The sequence below is a fragment of the Acinonyx jubatus genome, chromosome A1 (genome assembly GCF_027475565.1).
Source record: "Acinonyx jubatus isolate Ajub_Pintada_27869175 chromosome A1, VMU_Ajub_asm_v1.0, whole genome shotgun sequence".
NCBI lineage: Eukaryota > Metazoa > Chordata > Mammalia > Carnivora > Felidae > Acinonyx > Acinonyx jubatus.
This window is the reverse complement of record NC_069380.1, coordinates 178,411,738-178,436,031: the sequence shown is the minus strand read 5'-3', so window position 1 is coordinate 178,436,031 and position 24,294 is coordinate 178,411,738. Positions and strand designations below refer to the sequence as shown.

General features: G+C 40.9%; 1 protein-coding gene across 1 annotated transcript in view; it reads left to right on the top strand.

Moving 5' to 3' along the window:
• TENM2 (teneurin transmembrane protein 2) overlaps window positions 1-24,294 on the top strand; it is a 982,382-nt gene that overhangs the window by 792,853 nt on the left and 165,235 nt on the right. The window contains exons 10-11 of the mRNA XM_053222896.1: window positions 2,202-2,397; window positions 9,283-9,384. Coding sequence (XP_053078871.1) covers window positions 2,202-2,397; window positions 9,283-9,384 — 298 coding nt within the window. The remainder of the gene's footprint in view (window positions 1-2,201; window positions 2,398-9,282; window positions 9,385-24,294) is intronic.

Genomic DNA, 24,294 nt, shown 5'->3' with positions numbered 1-24,294 from the left:
TTATCCCATAAAGACAGGTGTGACCAGTGGGATACGGGGTAGAGAAAAGCTAAATACAAATACTTGTTTTCTCAGAGATGGGGAAATTTTCACTTCCTAAGCAATGACCATCTCCAGCCCCCCGATGGAAAAACTGGAACCAGGTACTTCTCTGATCATTCTAATTTGCCATTAAGTTTCTCATAGTCATGAGGTACTTAGTAAAATTGTTACTCCTTCAAGATGCTGCCCTAAGCATTATGTCATGTCATCCATAAAACATGCCCAAAAGTTGAGTATTATTATTCCCTAATGTGCAAACCAGGAAGAGTCTAAAAGCAGATTGATCAACTTTAAACAATAGCAAAAGGCAGTCAGAATTCAAACTCAGGTTTGTCTGATGGTAAAGTCTTTGTGCTTAGAATTACAAACTCTTTTGTTTTCAATGATAATGTTTCAGTTGGGAAAAACTGGCAATCCTAATGATGGGGAAGTCACATTAATAGATTCCTGAAGTTTAATTCTATGAACTTCATGAAAGAGGTTATAGTAAATGCCTGTAACCTATAAAATCCTTTTTATGGAGGGGAAGTGGTGAGAGAAAGCTTAATCCCACAGTGGTGGTTTTTATCTGCTAGGGACCTACACTTTTGAATGTTCTCTGGAAGTCACAGAGCAACTGACTTTTCTGTGCTGTGATTTTGAAGAGTTCACAAGATTAGACCATTTCTACAGGGGTCTTATCGATTTTCTTGTCAAGTAAGAGACATTAGTGTCCTCTCTTCCTTTTCCTTCATCCTCTCTGTCCAGCCCATGGTCGAACAGTGTCCCTTCTTTCTTAAAAACTTTCCTCCAAAGTTGTCTCTTCTTCTCATTGACCGTCCTAATCAAGACCCTTGTCACGTCATATTTGGATTTCTGCAATAATTTCCCAACTGACCTGGTTCTTTTCATCCTCCCCTCTAGAACATTTCGTATCCTGCCTGCAAATGAATTCCTCAAAACATTCCTTCCATTGCATCAGTCACTGCTCAGGTATCATCAGTGGCTCCAACTTGCCCACCAGAGTATTTCACCATTCTCTAGGACAGGGCTTTCTTGGGTTACATTTGCTCCCCATTCCCCTCATCTTGGTAGCCTTCACTGACTACTTTATCTCTCATTGATCCCTTCTAATGATGAGCCCAGTTTCCACTGAAACAGTATAATATTTAATTGCTGGTTTATCTGAGAGATCTAAGTCTAAATTTTTACTTGGTCACTTAGTGGCTGTGTGATTTTGACAAGTTGTTTGATTTCTCTGAGCCTCAGTTTTCTTGTCTGTAAAATAAGATACAAATAGTACTTATCTTTAGGATTTTTGCAAGAATTGAATGAAATGATGACAGTGATGATGATGATGATTATGATGATGATGATGATAGCTGGCTAGCTAACATGTATTTTGTGTTTGCTCTCCTCCAGGCACTGTTCTAAATATTATTCTTCACAACAACCTATAACATAGGTACTATTATTTTCAATTTTGTAAATAGGGAAACTGAGGCACAGATGGGTGAAGCTAATGCCTGATTCTGGCTACACAGATAGTCTGGCTACACAACCATCATTCTTTTTTTTTTTTAATTAAAATATATTTTCCATACAATGTTACATTAGTTTCAGGTATACAATATAGTGAACACAACCCTCATTCTTAACTAATCTTCTATTCCACCTTCCCTTGGTAAATGATCAGTAAGTTGTAGTCGGTAACATAGGTCTATACTTCCTTATCTGAAATTCTTGGGGAGCCAAATGATTTTTGGAATCCAGAATTTGGAGAATTATAAAAAAGTTATACTTGGCACATACTAGATATTATATAACCTAGTAGTGATTGGACCAATTCTCTCTCTCTCTCTCTCTCTCTCACTCTCACACACACACACACACACACACACAAAGAATGATCAAAGTTTAGGCTTTAAAGCTTTTTGGATTTCAAACTGCAGAAAAGGGATTGTAGCCTTATAGAAATAAAATTATTAGCAATGATTATAAGCATAATAAATGGTGGCTTATTATTACAACTTCTGTGACTCTTCTTTTACTGGATGAGCTCATAGTAAAATGTGCTCAAACATTCCTCAGTTAACTAATGGGCTGGGAGGGGAAGGTACTAGTCATGAGACCAGATCTTTAACCTGTTTCACACATGGCACTCTCTCTTCTTACCCTAGTATGACTTCATGGAACGTCTGGATGGGAAGGAGAAGTGGAGTGTGGTTGAGTCACCCAGGGAACGCCGGAGCATACAGACCCTCGTTCAAAATGAAGCCGTGTTTGTACAGTACCTGGATGTGGGCCTGTGGCACTTGGCCTTCTACAATGATGGCAAAGACAAAGAGATGGTTTCCTTCAACACTGTTGTCTTAGGTAGGTGTGGGGTCTCTGAGGTGATATGCCACAAGGGGAAGAACGGAAATGTTCTGGATTTCTCTGTAGAAGGCACATCTTCCAATGTAGTTTCTACTGTATGAGAAACCAAACCAGAATCCCTTAGTTAGACCTCATAGTATCTTTCACCTAAAACTAGTCCTGATTAAAATGGGAAGACTGACTACAGGATCCAGTTGTGGTAAATAGCTTGAATCAGACAGACTGGCTCAAGTCCTGGCCACACAACCTACACAAATTGTTAGACTTTTCCAAGCTTCAGTTTCCTCATGGTAAGATAGAACTAGGACCCATGCCATAGGGCTCTTGTGAGAATCAAATAACATAAAGTCTATAAATCTCTAAACATGCACTGGAGCCAATAAATACAGACCATTCACGTCAGCTCAGAATTTCTCTTAAAAATCCAGGAAAGCCCAAAATAAAAAGTTTTAAAAAGCCATAAAAATAAATCAAGAAAAGGATATAGACATAAGGAAAAAAATCGTATCTTCGTTCCCACGTAGGTAAATCTCAAAATGCTTTAACTAAGCACTTGTCACTTTTGGCATGTTTTAGCCCTGTTTTTGTTTTTTTTGTTTTGTTTTGTTTTTTGGTTTTTTTTTTTGTTTTTTTTTTTTTAGCTTTCACAGGAGAAGCTATGGTTTTATTCAAAATGTCCTCTTATATGTGCTTATAAACCCCTGAAAGGGCCATTAGTTTGAGAAGATTTTACAAAGTTTTGTAAAGCAAACCTGAAGGATTTTAACAATTAAATAAGACACAGATATTTTCATTATATCTATTTTGTCATCAGGTTTTTATCCTGATGAAGATAACGGATCCTGGGTAGAACATTTGTGAATTGGGGCAGTGTTAGACGCATTTCACAGAGGAATACACTGAGGCTCAGAAAAATGAGTCTCTCCAGGTCCCAGGATGTAGACATGGTAGAAATGGCATGGCCTTCTGGGCCTTTCTGCATGTTGTCTCCAACGTGTTTAGTTGGGCATGCTGAGGTTCACTGGAGAAGCCTCGATAAGGTAGTGTCATGAGGAAAGACCTGGTAATGGAGGATTAAATCCCAGCTTTTCTTTCCTACCTCCTAACTGGGAAAGTCACTTACCTCCCAAAGCCTCAGTTTCATTTGTGAAAATGTAATAACTGTGTCGTTGAAGGGAAGGATGATGTGACTTTACATATGGACTGTGTCTACAATGGAGCTATTAGTCACTGAATGAGAGCTGATGGTTTTCTAGGAGCCCATCTTGTACAGCTGTTTTTTTCTAGTGACTGCATTTTCAGAACTTCTCTATTGGCCACATGGATTTCTCTGAGGGGTTCCTTGATTCTTGAAAGATCGATGTAAGCCAACCTAGAATGCAGGTGGCAGTTTGTTATCCATAGCCACAACTTCCAAATTGTATAAAATCAGGATTTGGTATTGACCATAGCATCACAGCTAAACCTTATTCCCTCTGCTAAGGAAAAATTGGTCCTATCAGGACTAGCCAAATGGTCTAAAGCAGGGGTTGACACACTGTAGCCCATGGACTGAGACTGGCCCACTGCCTGCTTTTATAAATAAAGTTTTTCTGGAGCACAGCCATGTTCATCTGTTGACATATTGTCTCTGGCAGCTAAAACAACAGAGTTGAGTAGTTGCAACAGAGACAGTTTGGCCAACAAAACCTAAATATTTACTTTCTGTCCCTTTACAGAAAATGTTTGCCAACCCCTGCTCTAAACTAATGTTATAAACTTTGTATCATGGAAGCCACTGGAAAACGTCTTCCTCAGTGACAGAAAATTTCCAGCATCAGATTACATACCAATGGGGGATAGAGAGAAGCAAAAAGTTTGATAAAAACCAGCTCACGAGAGGAAAAAAGTAGTTTGAGTTGTTGAGATTAAAAGAAATCTTGGGGCACCCGGGTGGCTCAGCCGGTTGAGCGTCCACCTTCGGCTCGGGTCATGATCTCATGGTTTGTGAGTTCAAGCCCTGTGTCGTGCTCTGTGCTGACAGCTCAGAGCCTGGAGCCTGCTCCAGATTCTGTGTCTCCCTCTCTCTCTGCACCCCCATGCCCACTGCTAGTTTTGTGTGTCTCTCTCTCTCAAAAAATAAATAAACATTAATTTTTTTTAAGCAATCTTAAGTTTAAGAACATAATGAGAGGGATGCCTGGGTGGCTCACTTGGTTGAACATCCGACTTTGGCTCAGGTTCATGATCTCATGGTTCGTGAGTTTGAACCCCGCATCGGGCTCTGAGCTGACAGTGTGGAGCCTGCTTGCAATTCTCTCTCACTCTCTGTCTCTCTCTGCCTCTCCCCACTCACTCTCTCGCAGAAGAAAAAAGAGAGAACATAAGAAATTACATATTTTTGTCACCTTATATTTATACTCAAAAGGTTTAGTACAAACATAAAACCACGTACCATAAACAGCAGCTGGCTTAGTTGGTGTCTACAAGGACTCAGTGAAATGGCTAATAATGAAAACAAGTACACATTTATGGAATGCTGACAATGCGCTCACCTCTGGATCAGGCCCTCTGGGAGTACTAGGCCAGTCAACCCATAGAGTAGTCATGTGAGGTAGGTACCTCCAGTATTCTATCTTCTAGTGGAGAAGCCACCACTGAGAAAAGTTAAACAACTGGCCCAAGGTCATACACCCTAATCCAGGGTGGAGTCAGCATCCAAACATTCCAGAGCCTGTGCTCTTAACCAGTGGATTGCTTTGGATTCCAGCCACATAAGTCCCTTTCCCACTGCACAGCAAATTTTCGGGGGGCCAGATTATCTAGTAATTGCTTCTGCCTTCCCTCTCCTTTATCCATATAGACACAGACGTTGTGGTAGTGAGATGCCCTTCCCCCAGGCCATTACCCTCATTCCCCTGTCAGAGATGAGAATAGCATTTCTCCCCAGAGGATTTCTCTTGTCTGGACTGTAGCTCAAACAGAAAGTCAAAGGTAATCGGCCTAATAATTGGGCAGACATCTTGATAGAGCAATGATAGTAATTGGCCTGAAATGCAGGGAAAAATAGTGTTTTATTTGGTTCAGAGGTTTTCCCACACATACCTATTATCAGAACGTTCTCCGTCAAGAGCAGCCAGGGGCGCCGAAAGCCCCTGCGATATGAAACAGAAGGAAAAATGTTAGACGGGTGTCAACCAGCGATCACACTAAATATACCTTTGACTCAGGGAAGTCTTTTGATGTGTTTTGGAAAGAAGCAGCTGCTTTCAGAAATGAGTTTCATCTCAGGGGACAACAGAGTGGTATACTCAAAGTGCGGTGCAGATTTACTAGAGGCCACCCTCTGCCTATGTAAAAACCCCATTTCCTGGGCGTCCTCTCAGCACCTGCCATTGTTCCTCAAGAAAACTTAAACCAGGCTGACAGAAAGGAAAACTGATAATATCACAACAGTACTATTTAATCCGGTGTTGCAAAAAGGGGACTGAAAGTGTGGGCTCCTTTTATATTTCAACAGCACCATGTGATTGCTTTTTCTCTCCAAAACTGTAGAAATGCTGAGAAAATGCAATGAAAAGTACTCATCATTACAGCTTTTGCTTATATTGGATTCTCCTACCCTCCTACACACACACACACACACACACACACACACACACACACACACACACACACATGCGTGCACACACTTTGACAACTGTTTACCAAGGACCTGCTGTGTACATTGAGAATACCTCAATGAATGATTCACATCTGGTCTGTTCCTCATGGAGCCTGGTGAGAGAAGACACACACATGAAAGGGTGATTGTGGGAATTACAGGAACACAGAAATGGATATAAAAACCTCCTTGACTGAGAGAAGGTGGGGAAGGAAGATATCCAGGAGCTAGGTATTTTGTAAACTGACATTAAGGATAAATACCTCAGCTAAAGAGCAAGAGAGGTCCTCCAGCGCAGCAAAGAGCTCCATCCTTTTGCATGAGACTCTGGTGGCAAAGAGCTCCCTCGACCTCTGCTGCCTTATCTCTAAAGTTGGTAGGTTTGGAAACAGGGTGCTTTGAGCTCAGCAGTGTCAGGGTTTGTTTTTTTTAATGTTTATTTACTTTTGAGAGAGAGAGAGAGAGAGAGAGAGAAAGCACAAGCAGGCAAGGGACAGAGAGAGAGGGAGACACAGAATCTGAGGGCTCCAGGCTCTGAGCTGTCAGCACACAATCCAACATGGGGCTTGAACCCAAGAACTATGAGATCATGACCTGAGCCACAGTCAGAGGCTCAACCGACTGAGCCACCCAGGTTCCCCTCAGCAGTGTCAGTTTGTACCAAACCATTCCCTGACATGGATGCTGGTCGAGGGAAAAGCAATCTCTACCTCACTATAAGGGTGACTTCTTAAAATGCAAAGTGGACAATGTTATTTCTATGTTGAAAACTGCTTGTTCCCATGGGTCACAGAAAAGAATCCAACTATCTGCATGACCTACAGGGCCCCATATGATCTGACACCCTGCCTGGACTTCTCCAAACTCATTTCATGGCACTCCCTTCCTTTTTGTTACCCTCCAGCCACATTGGATCAGTTCTGCTATTTTCCATCTCAGGGCCTTTACATAAGCTATTCCTACTATATGAAATACTTTGTAACTAGCTCTTCACTTGCCTATCCCATCTCACCCTTAAATATCACCTGCATGGAATGGAGAGGCCCTTTATGGCCTTCCTCCCTGAGTATCTTTCTCCTGCTACTCCCTATCGAAGTATCCTATTCTATTCAAAGTACTTATCACAACTTTTACTTGTTTTATTTGTTGATATATTGGGGGGGGGGGTGACCTGTATTGTCCATGTCAGTGAAAGTTATATGAGGGCAGGGACCTTCCCTGTCTTATTTACCCTTGTATTCACCAATGCCTTTTACAGTACCTCGCATAGAATAGGTGTTTAGTTAATAAAGTGAACCATACTTCAAGAATATGACAGGTCTAAGAGCTCACCCTAATTGTAAGCTAACATGTTAGCATGCCACAATTTCATAGATATTATCAAAAGGCATGAAACTCCTGGGTCAGAGACAAGGGCCTTTATCACTCAGAACAATGCAATATCCAGATATTAGTATGTGTGCTGGTCCTCCAAGCCCCAGTTCCCACAGGGCTACATGAACAGGGTCCCATGATACCCACACATGCAATAGGTTGCATCACAGAAAAGAAATCTTGAGTTTATTACACCTGAGTCTCTCAGAATGGGCAGTGAGCCTGCCTGTTCTTTGCTCTAGAGGGAAATATTATCTTTATTATACTGGACAGTAAGTAAACCTGCCCTTTGCTCTGGAGAAAGACACTATATCTGTCTTCCAACGTGGTTCACTGTGCAGACAACCTTGAAAAGATAGTCCAAAACTAAGGCAGTGTGTCAGTTCACAAGACCTTCAGAAACACATATGGAGGATTAGAGACATGGAGAATTATCTCCCCAAACCATGTGAAATTGCTGATTTTTGACCTGCAGAAGTGGCTATTTCATGACTCAACCTAAAGCTTCTTGAATGAATGCGTGTATGATGAATAAATGGAAATCAGTAGCCACTTGGATGTTTCTCAGCCCACCCACAGAGCCAACCTCAAGGAGTTTTAACCTGAAGCGTTAATTGATAAACATTCAAGAAATTGGCTTCATGGAGTCTGTAGTCTTTTACCTGATTTCATAAAAGCAAATACACTCATTGAGTTCTCCTCAGAGTGCCAGAAACCAACTACAGCTTGTTTCTGGAAGAAGAGGGCTAGGAAGGGAAACACTAGAAAGAAAGCAGTATGCACAATTTTGCTTTTCAGTCCAGAGTGGGAGTAACTGGAAAATTTGGTTTAAAGGAAAAGCCTTCTTTACCACTCTCAGGTTACTCCATTAGGAATGGTCTTACTTGATAGTCTTTCATGCAACATCCACCGGGTCAGTGACCCTGACTCCCCAAGGGTTGAGTAAAGGTCACATTGTGGCCATGATGGCTTGTGTTTTTCATCATCTTAGTAATTTGGCACCTGAAAGTCTAAGTGTTTATTTTAATTTAAGGCAAAAAAAATGAGGTTGATAATAATAACAATAATAATTTTAAGAGTATGTCTTGGTCTGTGTAGACCTAAGTTAACATGAAAAAGTTCCAAAATGATCCCTTTGAAGTTATGACTTAAGAGTATGCATAGAAAAGTAAATCATGAAATAAGATGGCTATGCTGGTTAGAACAAATGGGAACTAATTGATTTTCATGAAAAATAAGATCTGCAAAAGGTAGGCATAAAAGGACTTTCATATGACCTAAAACCTACTACTTAATGGATCCAAAACAGTGCCTAAATTGGTCAGTCTTACACATTTGGATTTTTCTTTCCTTAAAGCAAGGAATTTTTTTACTCTACAAACCTGAGATCAAGAACCACCACTGTCATTTGGAGACTCCTCCCCGTTATCTGAGGCTAAAGGCTGATATCCCACATGTCATACCAAATCTCAGATTGATAGCCTGAAAGGGCAGGGGGCAGGTAGGGGGCACAGGGAGGGAAGGGGACAACATTCATGATGTTTTAAACTTGTCAATATTCAGACATGGGAAATTTCAGGTTTTAAATCCAAATAAGTCATTTCTTTTGCAAAAGCAGATGTTGCAGCAATACTAACCCTGCATTCTTGCCTGGGTGTTAGTCAGCTAGAGAGCAGTGGTTACTTCCATGCATTGTCCACATTGCCCTCATCCCTTTAATTTCCCATTCCCTTCACTCACTCACGCTCGCTACCGGTCCCCTGTGGGCACTTGAGGACACTACCACTGGTCTTCAAAACTGATTACCAAATTGCTTCATCAGCAAGCAGAGGAAAGGGTAGTTGCTAAGTTTCTCTCTTTTTCAGATTCAGTGCAAGACTGTCCACGTAACTGCCACGGGAATGGCGAATGTGTGTCCGGGCTATGTCACTGCTTCCCAGGATTTCTAGGAGCAGACTGTGCTAAAGGTACTTGCCACTCCTTCCCTGCTATGGTTGGATAACAAGACATAGACTTCTTTGAGGGGACGAGGGGGTACCAAAGAAGCCCACACGCCCTCCAGAATTCCACTGGGACAACTTGTAAGCCCATGCATGCTAGAAGACCTAACCCTTTAGCAAGGAGCAGGTTTTAATATATGACAATTGGCCAATTTACCTAGAAGAGCAGGGAGGTTATCCTTGGCATCGAGGTGTGCTGAGAAGAAAGATTTGCTAAAAATTAGATGGTTGGATTTCCTGTAAAAGCAAAAGTGAATTACCATCACTCCTTTCTTATAATCATTAACTTCTATGTAATGGAAGATTAAGCATCTCAGGGTTAGTAAATTTCATTCATTCTGGCCAGCTACACTCTTAATCTAGGAAGCGCTATTTATCTTGGTGGAATCGGTTTTAAATTGTATTATTAATTTATCTACACTCCTTTGCACAGAATTGCTGGGGCCCTGGGATTCTTGGGGGAAAGGTAATATAAGAGAAAATGACTCTCACAAAACCAGGGGACTTAGGGGCTGCATACCTAGCTTGCAAAAGACCTTGAGCATAACCTTCAAGTGTCTCTGTCAAAGGCAAGCGTAAGAGAAAGCAGAGCTTCTCGCCCTTTTCAGATATGTTGTGCGCACTCACACACACATGTATATATTCTAGGTAAATTAACCTTTTACAAAACTACACTTATCTTCACTCCATGCTTCTTTTCTGTTTCATCTTCTAAAAACACCAGTTAAAACCCACTACACTGATTGGGGCATCTTGATGGCACAGCATCCAACTCTTGATTTCAGCTCAGGTCATGATCTCACACTTTGTGGGATCAAGCCCCACACTGTTAGCGTGCAACCTGCTTAGGATTCTCTCTCACCCTTTCTCTGTGCCCCTCCTTTGCTCACTCTCTCTGGCTCTCTCTCTCTCTCTCTCTCAAAATAAATAAACTTTAAAGAAAAAAAAAAACAGCTATGCCGATTCCTCACCCACCAGCAGGTCATATCCCAGTGTGGAAAGCAATGAGGAAGAGGTTCAGAACCCTTGCTGAGGAGTCAGACATTTCTGAGTTGAATCTCAGCCCCACCACTGAGTGTCTCTGTGACCTTGAGCAAGTGATCTAACATTTCTGAATCTCAGTTTCCTCCTCTGGAAAAGTGCAGAGTTTCTTCACAAGTTCATTGTGAGGATGGTATGAGGCAAACACACCCAAAGCTCTTAGCAGAACATGTTGTGATCCCTCTAAGAGTTTATGTTTACCATTTTTAATTGATGTATATCACACTGTGTTATTTATATATTTAAACAATCTTTTCATTATTTCTATGTGCCCCTCATTAAAAGACCATCATCCTGCCTTGATGCTCAGAGAGAGAGGCACTTATTAATAAAGCTACTCTGTAAATGCTAACCAGCGCCACTCCTTTTCCCCATTCTCACCACAATTGCTGGGGGAAATTGCATTTCAAACATTCACAGTATTCCAAAGATTTGTGATTCCCAGATTTCTGAGTGCTGAGTGATAAGCAAAGAGGACTTCCTTGTGCTTGAAGTTCTGGATTTGGTTGCACATGCACGAGACCAATCCCTAAATGATACCACCTACAGACATATCCTCCATCACTAAGTAATGTGAAAGTTTTGGTAAACTTGTCAGATACAAAAGGGAAGCAGAGCAAGAAGCCTCAGCATACTCTACCAAGTGGCATGTGGGCACATCACCAAGTAGACCGTGGACCCTTGAGTGCTTTGCTTGGCCAGGTTCTGAGGCACCGTGATGGGGGAAGGTGGATGACACAAGGCTTCACTGCACTGAATGCTTTTCCTTGTGAATGCTGGAAAGGAGGGAAAACCTCAGTACTGCTTGAATGGCCTTTCTTGCGTAATCTAATTTTCCTAGGAGTGAAGACATTAATGAAAGGAAGGACAGAACAGTTCTTTCATATGTGGCTGCAAATGGGCTGAGCCCTCCGCTGCATGGCCCATGAGCTGTAAATGTATATTAACACTGACACACATCGATGTATTATTAATCCTAAAAACCATGTGTGCTCTGGCAGCACATCCAGTTACTGGCCTTTCAGCCCTAAGTACCTCAGCCATTTAAGAACTCCTCGCTTTAAATCCATTTGCAGACGGGCGTCCATTCTGCATTATGGATCTGTAATGGCGTGTGCATTTAGCTGCTTAAAAGGACTCTCGGTGTGAGTTTTGCATTCGCCACCTGCACTGTGGCTGGGCGCACACTCCAAATGTGCATTAGCCATGGTATATAATTGATCATTGTGAAACAAATATTGAGCGGCTGTTAAGAGTAGTTACTCCTGCATACTCAGGAGCTATTCCTGTAATCAGCCTTTGAACTTGTTGTATATTTTAATTTAGCTCTTGATGCCTGCAGTGGGCAAAATTGAAGTATTTGAAGAATAAAACTGTTTTCTCTTTGTTTCCCTATTTTTTTCTTGGCAAAGTTGGCTCAAGAGTATTAGGAGTAAAAATCTACCTCTTTGCCCTAAAGATATTTCTTCCTTAGGATTTTTGAAATGGACACAGTTTAAGCTACTTTATTAACGATATTGGGAAATATTCTAAGCCCTTTATTCCCCGAACCTTGCTCTTTCATGTACCACCTTTATGATTTTCAAAATCATAAATTCACGGACTATCTATATTATTATTTACTTAACATATTTCTCCAAGTCAACTCATGACATTTACATTGATAAATTTGTTCTGAAAAGAACAATGTCAAAATCCAAAATTTGAAAAGAGAAAACTTGTCAATTGCAATAAATAGGACATGTTAGTGCTACCTTTGACCTTATCGAGAGAGGAATATTTTCACGGTCATGAGCATTCAAGCCAAGTCAGCTTCTCACACACTTATTGCACACCAAGAATCACAAAAGTGGAGCTGAGCCCATGTACTCTAGTCTGGCTTCTAGAAAGATGCAACCCTTTAACATTTCATTTTATAAATATCGGCTCCTCAGAGTAACAAAAATCGCTAACTACACCTGTGTGATGAAGTGAGAAACCAGTAAAAATAGGCACTCAAATTTAACTGTAAGAGTTTCAAGTGAATAAATGTAATGATTAGCACCTGAGTTAAGGCTCCACTTCAAATTGTTTTTTTAATAATAACAAATAGTTATTAAGTATTAGATATGTAGAAGGCACTGTGTGAAGTACTTAAAACATACTACTTTATCCTTTCTCATATCAACAATAGGAGATAAATCCTGTTTTAACTACCCCCCACGTTTGAAGTTTTTTTTATATTGAAATCCTTTCTGACTTGCAGACAAATTGCAAAAACAGTACATAGAGTTCCTGTGCAGAGTTCACCTAATGTCAACATTTTAAATTATAATGGTTCAATTATTGAAACCAGGAAATTAACACTGAAGCAATGCTATTGACTAATTTACAGACTTTTTTTTCTAATTTTTCCCTTCTTTTTCTGGTTCTGATCCCACATTGTATTTAGTTGTCATGTCTCCTATGTCCCCTCCAGTTTGTGAAGGGTCCTCAGTCCTTGCCTTGTGTTTCATGACCTTGACCAGTTTGAAGAGTACCGGTCAGGTATATTTTACTATGTCCCTCAATGTGGGTTTGTCTGATGTTTTCTCGAGATTAGGTTGAAGTTGCACATTTTTAGCAAAATGCTGTGCCCTCCTCAGTGAATCATATCAAAGATACACCTCTGATTTTTAATAAAAGAAATATTAGAATGTGGTTGTGTGTAAGTGTGTGTATGTGTGTGCACAAGTATCTCCTCTCCCCCACCACCCCTATAGCAGAGACACTATGAGGCTCTATCCCATTGGTCCTGCACAGTTTGTTGGTGGCTATGGCAGATTGCTACTTAAAAACAACTTCTGGGGTGCCTGGGTGGCTCAGTTAGTTGGGCGTCCGACATCAGCTCAGGTCACCATCTCAAGGTCTGTGAATTCAAGTCCCATGTTGGGCTCTGTGCTGACAGCTAGGAGCCTGGAGACTGTTTCAGCTTCTGTGTCTCCCTCTCTCTCTGCCCCTCCCCCATTCACGCTCTGTCTCTCTCTTTCAAAAATAAATAAACATTAATTTTTTTTTAAAACCCAACTTCTGAGCCCAAGAAGCTCCTAAGTGTCAGAATAAAATAAGTGGGGCAGACAGGGTGAGGTAATCATGCTAGCAAATGTAGGAAGGAAAGTCAGTTGGCCCTGCCAGCTAGAATGGCTCCTGCCACCTCCCAGCTCTAGCCCATGATCATTTCTCTTCCTTCTTGATAAAAGTCTTAGGAATACCCAAGTCCCCCCTCAACACAAACCCGCATTCACCTTTGTTCCTTCCCTGACAGCTGTGCCCAGGATGCCTCCAGTGCTGCCAGTTTCTGCCACCGCAGGCGGCAGGTAGACTCAGGCCCTCCTGCCAGGGGAGAAATTTGCCATGTTAGCAAGTGAGATTCCCATCACATCCGAACGACCGGGTATGTGTCCAAGTGACAGAAATACGGATTTACTCTCTTGACCTCACACTGCGCCTCCCATGCCCTCAGATGTGCAGTGCAGACAGCAGTTCCTTGTCTTCTTATACACCTGCCAGTCTGCATCAGGCATCTGAAGACAGCCTTGTGGTGAACGGAGGAATCAGCGTGAATTTGCAGAGCATTCATTCCACAGCCCCCACTGAGCTGGGGTCCTGGGAGGCTCAGAAGTCAAAATGGAACTGATCCTCACATCAAAAGAATGTGTAAGGGTTCTAACACATTGTTCCAAGTCAGTTGAGGGGGCAGAACTTATTCATGCATCCAACAAATGCTTATTATGGTGCCTTGTATGAGTCAGGTACTTCACTAAGTGCCAGAAATATGATGATGAGCAAGCATGCCATGGCCCTACCTTCTGAGAGCTTCCATTCTGCTGGATACACATGATAAGCAAGTGGGAAGTATAAGTGTTGAGTCTTAAATGCTGTGATGTGGACTTTGAATGGTGTAGACATTGTTAAGATGATAAGTTTATGAAGAAATGAATCTATATGAATCTATAAAAGTAGCCAATTAGCATCAGAGCATGTGGAGAAAATTCCATGGAGAAAGACTCTAACAAGGGAACTATACTGAAGGGTGTCTTCCGGTATAGAATTTCATTATTTGTGCAGTGTAATAAGCAGTGTGTTCAGATTCAGAGCTTGAGGACAAATGGCATTTCTTTCCTGGTACTTTGTCCCATTCTCCATCAGGTACCTCTCCCATCCAGCTCTAAGTATTGTTAAGTCTACAGTTTTTATTATTACTATCTGCCGTTCATAACTTCCTCCTTGCTTAAATGCTATTTGTTGTGGCCTACCTGCTTTTTAATTATGATTCCTTTTTTCTTTTATTTACTTTTATTTGAAGGTCTTTCACTGGCTTGAGATGCTTCGTTGGGTTGTTGGCAAAACAGCCTTGCATTTCAGAAGACATCCAAGGCTTCTGATTTTTCTCTCTTGACACTGGCTTCTCCGATGGCTTGTTTGGTTGTGAGCTTGAGGCCCCAAACCTACAGCAGAAACTTAAAACATAAGAGCCTTACTTGTTAGGTAATGCATACTTAATAGCTATTAGAAATGACACTTCCTGCTGCTGAACAGCTGTCAGGGGAGACCTAGAAATGCCACAACCACGGGAACATAAAGCCTTCTCTCTGGGGGTTGTCTTCAGCTCCTACACAGCTTCTGTGGAGGCTTGAAAAAAGACAACAGGGATCTTGCCATTTTTCTCCTGTTAACTGGAAAATCTACCTACTATCCAGTCCCTCTTGGAGTTCTAACACTAAAGTCAAACTCATCGTCATCATCACCGACATTTATTGAATTCTTACTGTGCACCAACCACTGTACTAAGCAACTGCATAATTATCTCACCTCACCATCAATAGCCCTATTTTATATACAACTACAGTCCCCTTTTATAGATGAAGAAAATGAAGCCCAGAGATTTAGGTAACTGGCTGAAGATCACTCAGCTAAGAAGTGGTATTGCTGGGATTCAAACCAGGCAGTCTTGGCCAGGCTCTTAACTCTAGACCATGAAATTCAACTTGGGGGATGTGAGGCCAAAGGAAGTTGCACTTTTCAAGTAGTTTGTGTGGTGATTGTGCACTAGGGTTTGAACCCCAGGAAACTTTACAGGAGAGAAACAAGACTTTACTAAGTGGAGAGTGGCTGAGCCAGCATTCAAAACAAAGTCCCTCTGACTTCGGAGCCTGCTGTCTAAGTCATTCTCCCAGCTACCAGAGACATCCCATCACCTCCTTCATCACATCATTTGCTGACTCTTGTTTCATCAACCTCTAACACGCTCTGCTTCATTTCTCCTCTCTGCCTTCACAGTCACAGCCCTGTTCATATGGCTGCCAACCTCTTCCTGATGCCATTTCTCCCTGCTCACAACCTCCAGCATTCTCTAGAGCACTTGGGAGCATGTCACTACTCTCCTCAAACACCTTCAGTGGCTCCTAGCTGCCTCCCACAATGGCTACCAAACTTTTGTTTAAAGACATTTATGTGGGACAGTTGTTACAAATGCATATTTCCAGGCTCACCCCCTATGCCAGCCAATTCTGAATCCATAGGACTGGGCTGTGGCTCAGAGATGTGCATTTTTAAACAAGCCTCCCAGGAGGCTCTGATGCAGGCAGCCAGGGACTATATTCTGAGAATAAAGAATATTCTTGGAATGACATTCAAAGTCTTCCATGATTTAAGCTCCTTTTGCATCACCATCTCCTACTAGAGCCCATATATCATAGATTCCAGCTACTTGTCACTCATCAAGCATCATAGCCCTGTTTCTCCTTCTTAGCTCATGCTGTTTCTTCAGCTGGAAGGTTCTCATCAATCCCGACCTTTCCTATCAAACTGCTGCTCACAGGTCACTGCAACCCTGAAACATCCCCAGACAGGACTCAGGTCACCTTATTGCTGAAACATGCCCAGATAGGACCCTGCAGTCACACAAGTCTTGGCAACATGGTGGCAGTGACCCTTCCTTCATGCTGGGCCATGTTCCAGCTGGGTGATCACATTGGTTTCTCCTGCTGGATCACAAGTTTCTAGCAGTCCTCTTTTTTTTTTTTTTTTTTTTTATGAATATGACTTATTGTCAAATTGGCTTACATACAACACCCAGTGCTCATCCCAACAAGTGCCCTCCTCAATGTTTATCACCCATTTCCCCCTCTTCCCCAACCTGCATCAACCCTCAGTTTGTTCTCTGTATTTAAGAGTCTCCTGTGGTTTGCCTCCTTCCCTCTCTGTTTATAACTATTTTTTCCCCTTCCCTTCCCCCATGGTCTTCTGTTAAGTTTCTCAAGATGCACATATGAGTGAAAACATACGATATCTGTCCTTCTCTGACTGACTTATTTCACTTAGCATAATACCTTCCATTTCCACCCGCATTGCTGCAAATGGTGTGATTTCATTCTTTCTCATTGCCAAGTAGTATTCCGTTGTAGATATAAACCACATCTTCTGTATCCATTCATCAGTTGATGGACATTTAGGCTCTTTCCAAATTTTGGCTATTGTTGAAAGCACTGCTGTTTGGGACACTGGTCTGTGGAGGAGAGACTGGGGTGTCTAACAGTCCTCTTTATTAAACCTCCTTGCACCTACTTTGGTGCCCAGGAAGTCGCATGTGGTCTCTAAATGTTTGGCAACTTGAATTTAGGGGACAAGACTTGTAAAGATGAAAATGTTGCCAGAAAATGTGCGAGACCCAAATGAGCACTGGAGAACAAGGTTCTAATTTACCAGATTAATCATGTGATATGAATCAGCCAACTTTGAGGCACAAATTTAAATGCAGGGAAGGAGGGAGGGTCAGAGGGAAGGAGGAGGAATAAAAACAGAAAAACTCTCAGAGTTTATGTGCCTTGTCTCAGAAGAGCACAGTTACTAAGCATAAAAGCAGTAGAGTTTGAGATTGTTGGGATTGAATCCATGCTCCTCCAGTTAGTTATATCCATTTTTAAAAATTACTTAACCTCCATGAGCCTTGGTTTTCTCATCTGTAAAATGGAGGTGAATTGAAATACTACCTGTTGCATTGCTGTGAGGACTAAAAGGTAAATTCATGTCAAGTGTATAGAGCTGTGCTTGACATGTATCAAGTGCTCCATAAATATTAGATAGCATTTGTCTTCATGAGTCTTTGAAATCAATGTTATTATCCTTATTTTACAGGAGAAACACAGACTTAAGGAAAGTTAGCTATTTGCCCAAGGACACATAGCATGGCCCAATTTTGAGGCTAAGTCTGGCTGACTCTGAGGCATATAGCCCCAGTGGCCACACAGGAGACAGGCTTGGCAGGAAGGCTCCCTGAATGGAGGTCAGTGACAACTGTCAAAGCCCCATGTGCAGCTCAGGCTGTCCGACCTCCTGGCTGGACTCTGCCTCATAACCTGCTTTCCCACCTCCCCATGAGTCGCTCCCCTTGGTGGACTTCCGCACTCAGGAGAGGAATAACAAGCCCCTTATCCCCTCCCTGCTGGTGGAGGGGTCCTCCCCCACCACCCCAGAAACATCTCCCTCAGAACTTTCTTCGCCCAAAGGACCCCTCCCCCTTTTTCAGCTGGCCTCGCCTGTCTCAGTGAAAGACACTCAGGCCCCACCAATCCTCCATGGAATAAGCATAGATGCACCCCATGCATTGTCCCTTCAGACCCTCTGCCTTGCATACCTGTCTCCCTCTGTCTCCCTTCTCTCCCCACAATCCCCATTAATGCAGAAGGTCCAGGAGCCATGGTGGCTACCTGTATAAGTCATTCTACACCCCATGCAGTTTGATGGCTGAATCCTACCTCTCCTTCCTCCCACCCCTGACCTGAGAAAACATGCAGTTAATTCCTTGGCAGCAAGGGCCCAGGACAAGGGGCTTAAAGCAGATACACTTGGAAAACACTTTGCAGAAAGTGGCTGAGGCACTATGTGAAGGGTTTATGTTATTATCTCATTTTATCTTTGTAACATAGATCATCATCATCCCCATTTCGCAGCTAAGGAAACTGAGGCTCACAGAAATTAAGACACTTGCCCAGGTATGGAATTAGAACCATACTCATCAGAATCCCCTGTTAACACACAGCTTGCTCAGCTCCCTCCAGAGTGTCTGATTCAGTCAGTAGGTCTGGGGTACTAGCCCCAACCTGGGGAGCCTGTAAAGTATCCAAACCCTCAGGCCCTGTGCCAGCCCTCTGAATCAGAATCTGCATCCTAATGGGATCCCCAAAAGACGCTTGTGCACATTCAGGTCTGAGTCTAGATCACGTTGCCCTTGAACTCTGCCCAGGAGCAGTAAGGTCACTTACTCCTGTGCCCAGGAGCCCAGGAGCAGTAAGGTCACTTTCATCCCTACCCCCAGCTTGCCAGACAGACATGGAGGAGGCTTGCCTCCACAGTGTACAAGGGACAGTGCCCATTATTTGGTGGCCCCAAGCGAGTCCACACCCACAGCCTCCAAAAGTGGCTGTTCACGTTTCCCATGCTTGCTGTATTACCAAACAAATCACTTCTCAGGACTTAAATCCATCAGCCCTCCCCCAAGTTAAATTGCTTTGGAAACTTAAAAACTTTTTTTCCCCTTTATAGATGACTACATAAGTTGCCAAGCAGCCTTAGGAAGCAGAGTGCCTAACCCTGGGGGAACTTGCTGTTGATCTGATGCACAGAGTTAGGAAAGCAGTAAGGTTTTAGGAAAACCTGTGTTGGTAAATAAACCAGTGTTTAGAGAGGGAGTTGCCTGGGATGGGTGACTTGTCCCCTTATGATGGGGTGAGTCACAACACTTTTCTCTAATCAAAATGATAATAAAGTCACATCTACAAATTTCTTACTGTGTACCAGGCCCTGTACGTAGCACTTTATAGGCATTATTTCATCCTCTTAAAAACACAATGAGATAAGTACTCCTGAATTCTTGTCCCATTTTAAAGATAAGGAAATCAAGGCTGCAAATAGTGTACACAGTCACACAGTGCGTAAAAATGAAGGGAGATTCAGGCTGCCTCCTAAGCCTGGCTCTGCTCTACTGGCTGGGGAGACAGCAATGAATAAATAGACCCCCTAGGTCTTTCAAAAGCTTCCGTGCTTGTAGGTAACAAGATGCCAATAATTTGCAGACTCTTCTCCTTGCTTGAACCGTAGTAAGTAAAAAGCTACTTCATTTCTGGACTTGAGCTGCAGAAAGGCTTACCATGTACTATGAAGAATTTAAATATTCATTATGTAATTAATGTTGTTCAGTCACACACACACACACACACACAAACTTAGACGTTTTTTAAGAAGAGCTTAAGCACTTACCGATTGAGAACTTTTATAACTCTCAAAATGGAGGCATCCCCATATCTCTACAGGTATTTTAAATGAATTGAATTAATCATAGGCTTAAAAGTCTCTTGTGATCTTCGTTAACTTCCCTGGGTTTAATTAAAACATCTGTGCACTTTTAATTTATCGATTCATCCAACTCATATGTCATGTTTTTAACACACCCCAGCATGCTCTGCATCATTTTTAACCCGATTTCCACTTAACTAAAGCAATTAAATTCACCCCGGATTAATTAAAGCATCCATACTTTCGTGCTTAAGTCAGCGTGTGCGTCTTTCCCCACATGGCTCCTGAATGTCAGAGATCTGACACACCTGATGAGTTTTTTGTCCTTCTGGAAATTCTTCCCTGAATCTCTTTCTTGCTTATTAATGTGCCATTTGACAGAACAGGAATGAGAAAGTTGGTGCACCTGAACTTTGGCCCTCTGAGCCAGAGACTCTGCCCCTGTCTGTCAGAAGCGCCCTCTGCTTTCTCCTTCTCTTCACGGGAGTCCTGCTGGATCTTGCCCTCACTGAGACCAACTAGTGTCTGAGTGTTCTAGGCAGGAAGTAGGGGTTGCTGTTTGGGTCACAGGTGACTATTGTGATCAGAATGGCTGATGATCTTTGCATTTGTACTTTTGTAATTGTTCCTTCTACTTTCCAACCTCCTCACTCTTCCTACACAAACAGTTCTTTATCACCCTGCCCATTTAATAGGGAGGGAAAACTGAGGCACTGATCACTAGGTTTCTTGGTTGGGCACAGTGAGCCGGGAAGCTTTCCAGACAGTGACAAATTATGCCCAGCCCCTGAAGGCTAGTTTTCATTTCTGCCCCCACCAACTGGATTTGACAAAGCCCATTCCCTTAGCCACAGCAGTCCTGGTGGTCTTTTAAATGTTTTTTTCCCAATATAATAAGCCAAGGATTATTTCTCCTCATTATTTTTATCTATACTTAATTAACTGCTAGTGGAGCTATGTGTCTTCTCATACTTTTATTGGCAGTTTACATTTCTGTATCCTTTGCCCAGGTTTTCATTCATCTGTCTCTTTTTTTATTGATTTGTAAGAGCTCTTTGTGTATTTCAGATATCAAACTCTACTCTGTAAAATGTGTTAAAAATATTTCTTCCTGGGGTTGGTCATCCCTTAATTTGGTTTAGGGCATTCTTTGTAGTAGAGAAAATATAAATCTTATGTAATCAAAGCTGATCTTTTCTTTCTCGGTTTCTGGAATCTGTCTTCCTTACATATCCTCTTCCCAAGAAAATAAAATTAGTCTTCAGTATTTCTTCTCATGCTTTTGTATTTTTTTTCTATTTAGATCTTTAATCTGTATGGAATTTTTTTCACATTTATTGAGAAACAATTGACATATGTCACTGTTTAAGGTATAAAACACAATAGTTTGATTTATATAGATGGTGAAGTGATCACAACTACCATCCATCCTCTCATATGGATAGCTTTCTCATAAAAAGAAAAGATAAAAGACAAGAGAAAAAAAATTTTCTTCTTGTGTTGCAAACTCTTGGGATTTTACTGTCTTCACTACTTTCCTATATATCATACAGCAATGTTGGCTATGGTCATCATGCTGTATATCACATCTCCAGTACTTATCTTCTAACTGGAAGTTTGTCCCTTTTGACTACCTTTCTCCAGTTCCTGCCCACCCCCCCCCCCACCTCTGGTAACCACAGGTCTGATCTCTTTTTCTATGAGTTTAGTTTTTTGTTGTTGTTGGTTTTCAGATTCCACATGTGAGATTGGACAATTTTGTTTTCCTCTGTCTGACATTGCCTTTAACATAGTGCCTTTAAGTTTCATCCATGTTGTTGCAAATGGTAGGATCTCCTCATTTTTTATGGCTGAATAATATTCCATTGTGTCTATATATCATATGTTCTTTATTCATTCGCCCATCAGTGAACATGTAGATTGTTTCCATGTCTTGACTATTGTAAACAATGCTCCTGTGAACATGAGAGTGCAGATATCTTTTTCGAGTTAGTTATTGGTTTTGTTTACTTTGAGTATATTCCCAGAAGTAGAATTGCTGAATCACAGTGTTTCTGTTTTTTAAGGTTCCTTATACTGTTTTCTTTAGTGGCTATGCCAATTTACGGTTTTCTCTCTTGTCTTTTAATGATAATCATTCTAACATGTGTGAGGAGATATTTCGTTGTTTTAATTTTCATTTCCCTAATGGCTAGTGATGTTGAACATCTTTTCATGTACCCATTAGTCTTTCGTATATCTTTTTTGTATTAAGTACTATTTAGGCCCTTTGCCCATTTTTAAAATTTTGTTTTTGTTTTTGTTTGTTTTTTCCATTTTGTTGTATGACTTCTTTATACATTTTGGATATTAACCTCTTATCAGATACACGGGGTTTGCAAATATTTTCTCCCATTCTGAGAGTTGTGTTTCACTGTGTTGATGGTTTCTTTTGCTGTGGAAAAGCTTTTTAGTTTGATATAGTCCCACTTGTTTATTTTTTATTATGTTGCTTGTATTTTAGGTGTCATATCCAAAAACTCATTAGCAAGACCCATGTCAAGGAGATTTGTTCCTACATTTTCTCTTAGAAGTTTCATGGTTTCAGGTCTTACATTTAAATCTTTAATCTATTTTAAGTTGTTTTTGTGACTGGTGTAAGAGAGGGGCCCAGTTTTATTCTTTTACATGCAAATATCCAAATTTCCCAGCTCCATTTATTGAAGAGACCATCTTTTCTCCAGTAAATACCCTTGGCTCCCTTGCCAAATATTAGTTGACCATATATGCTTGGGTTCATTTCAAGACTCTCAATTCTGTTCTTTTGGTCTATGTGTCTGTTTTTATACTGGAACCATACTATTTTGATGACTATAGCTTTATAGTATAGCTTGAACTCAGGAAGTATGATATCTTCTGCTTTGTTCTTTCTCAGGATTTCTTTTTCTGTCTGAGGTCTTTTGTGGACCAAAATGCCATTGGAATTTTGATAAAAACTGCGTTGTATCTGTAGATGATTTTTGGTAGTATTGACATTTTAACATTATGAATTCTTCAAATACATTGCATAGGATACCTTTCTGTTTATTTGTGTCTTCTTTGATTTCTTTCATCAGTGTTTTACAGTTTTCAGAGTGGAGATCTTTCGCTTCCCTAGTTAAATTTGTTCCTAAGTATTTTATTGCTTTTGATGCTATTGTAAATGGCATTAACTTCTTTCTTTATTTTTTAAAACTTTGTTGTTAAGATATAAAAATACTACTGATTTTTTTTTACGTTGATTTTGTATCCTGCAACTTTATGGAATTCATTAATTAGATCTAAGTTTTCTGGTTGAATGTTTAAGATTCTCTGTATATAAAATAATGTTATCTGCAAATAGAGACAATTCTACATCTTCCTTTCCAATTTCAATGCCTTTTATTTCTTTTTCTTGCCTGACTGCTCTTACTAGTACTTCTAGTACTTTGTTGAATAGGACCGAGAGTGGACACCCTTGTTTTATTCCTGATCTTAAAGGAAAACCTTTCAACCTTTCACTGTTGAGTATGATGTCAGCTGTGGGCTTCTCATATATAGGCTTTATTATGTTGAGATATATTCCTTCTTTGCCTAATTTGTTAAGAGTATTTATCATGAGTGGATGTTGAATTTTGTCAGAGGCTTTTTATTGTGTCTATTGAGATGATATTATTTTGTTTCCTTTTATTAACAGAATGTGTCACATTAATTGGTTTATGTATGTGAACCATCTTTACATCCTAGAGATAAATCCCACTTGATCATGGCAAATGATGTTTTTAATGTGTTGCTAAATTCAGTTTACTAGTATTTTGGTGAAAGTTTTGCATCTATATTTTTTAGGAATATCGGCCTGTGGTGTTCTTTTCTAGTAGTGTTATTTTCTGGTTTGGGTATCAGACAGTGCTAGGCTCATAAAATATATTCTCAGCCCCCTTGCCTGGATAGTAAGAAGAGGGGCCATTCCAGATTACTCTCATTTTCCCAAACAGGATCTCCAGTTGGGATTTTTTGGTAGAGTTTGAGAAACATTTGTGTTACTTCTTTAAATGTTTGGTAAAATTCACCAATGAATTCTGGTTCTGGGCTTTTCTTCATTGGGAGATTTTTTATTACTAATTCAATCTCCTTACTGGTAATTTGTTTATTCAGATTGTCTAAGAAATTTTCCATCTCTTCTAGGTTGTCCAATTTGTTGGTGTATAGTTATTCACAGTAGCCTTTTCTGATCCTTTGTATTTTTGTGTGGTCAGTTATTATGTCTCCTTTTTCATTTTTAAATTTGTTGACTTGGATTCTTTCTGCTTTTTTCTTGGTTAGTCCTGTGAGGGGTTTGTCAATTTGGTGTATCTTTTCAAAGAACCAACTCTTAGTTTGGTTAATCTTTCCTGTTGTGTATCTGTTCTCTACTTCATTTATTTCTGCTCGAATCCTTATGATTTCTTTTCTTCTGCTAACTTTGGCCTTAGTTCTTTATTTTTCTAGTTCCTTAAGGCATAGAGTTATGTTATTATTTGAGTGCTT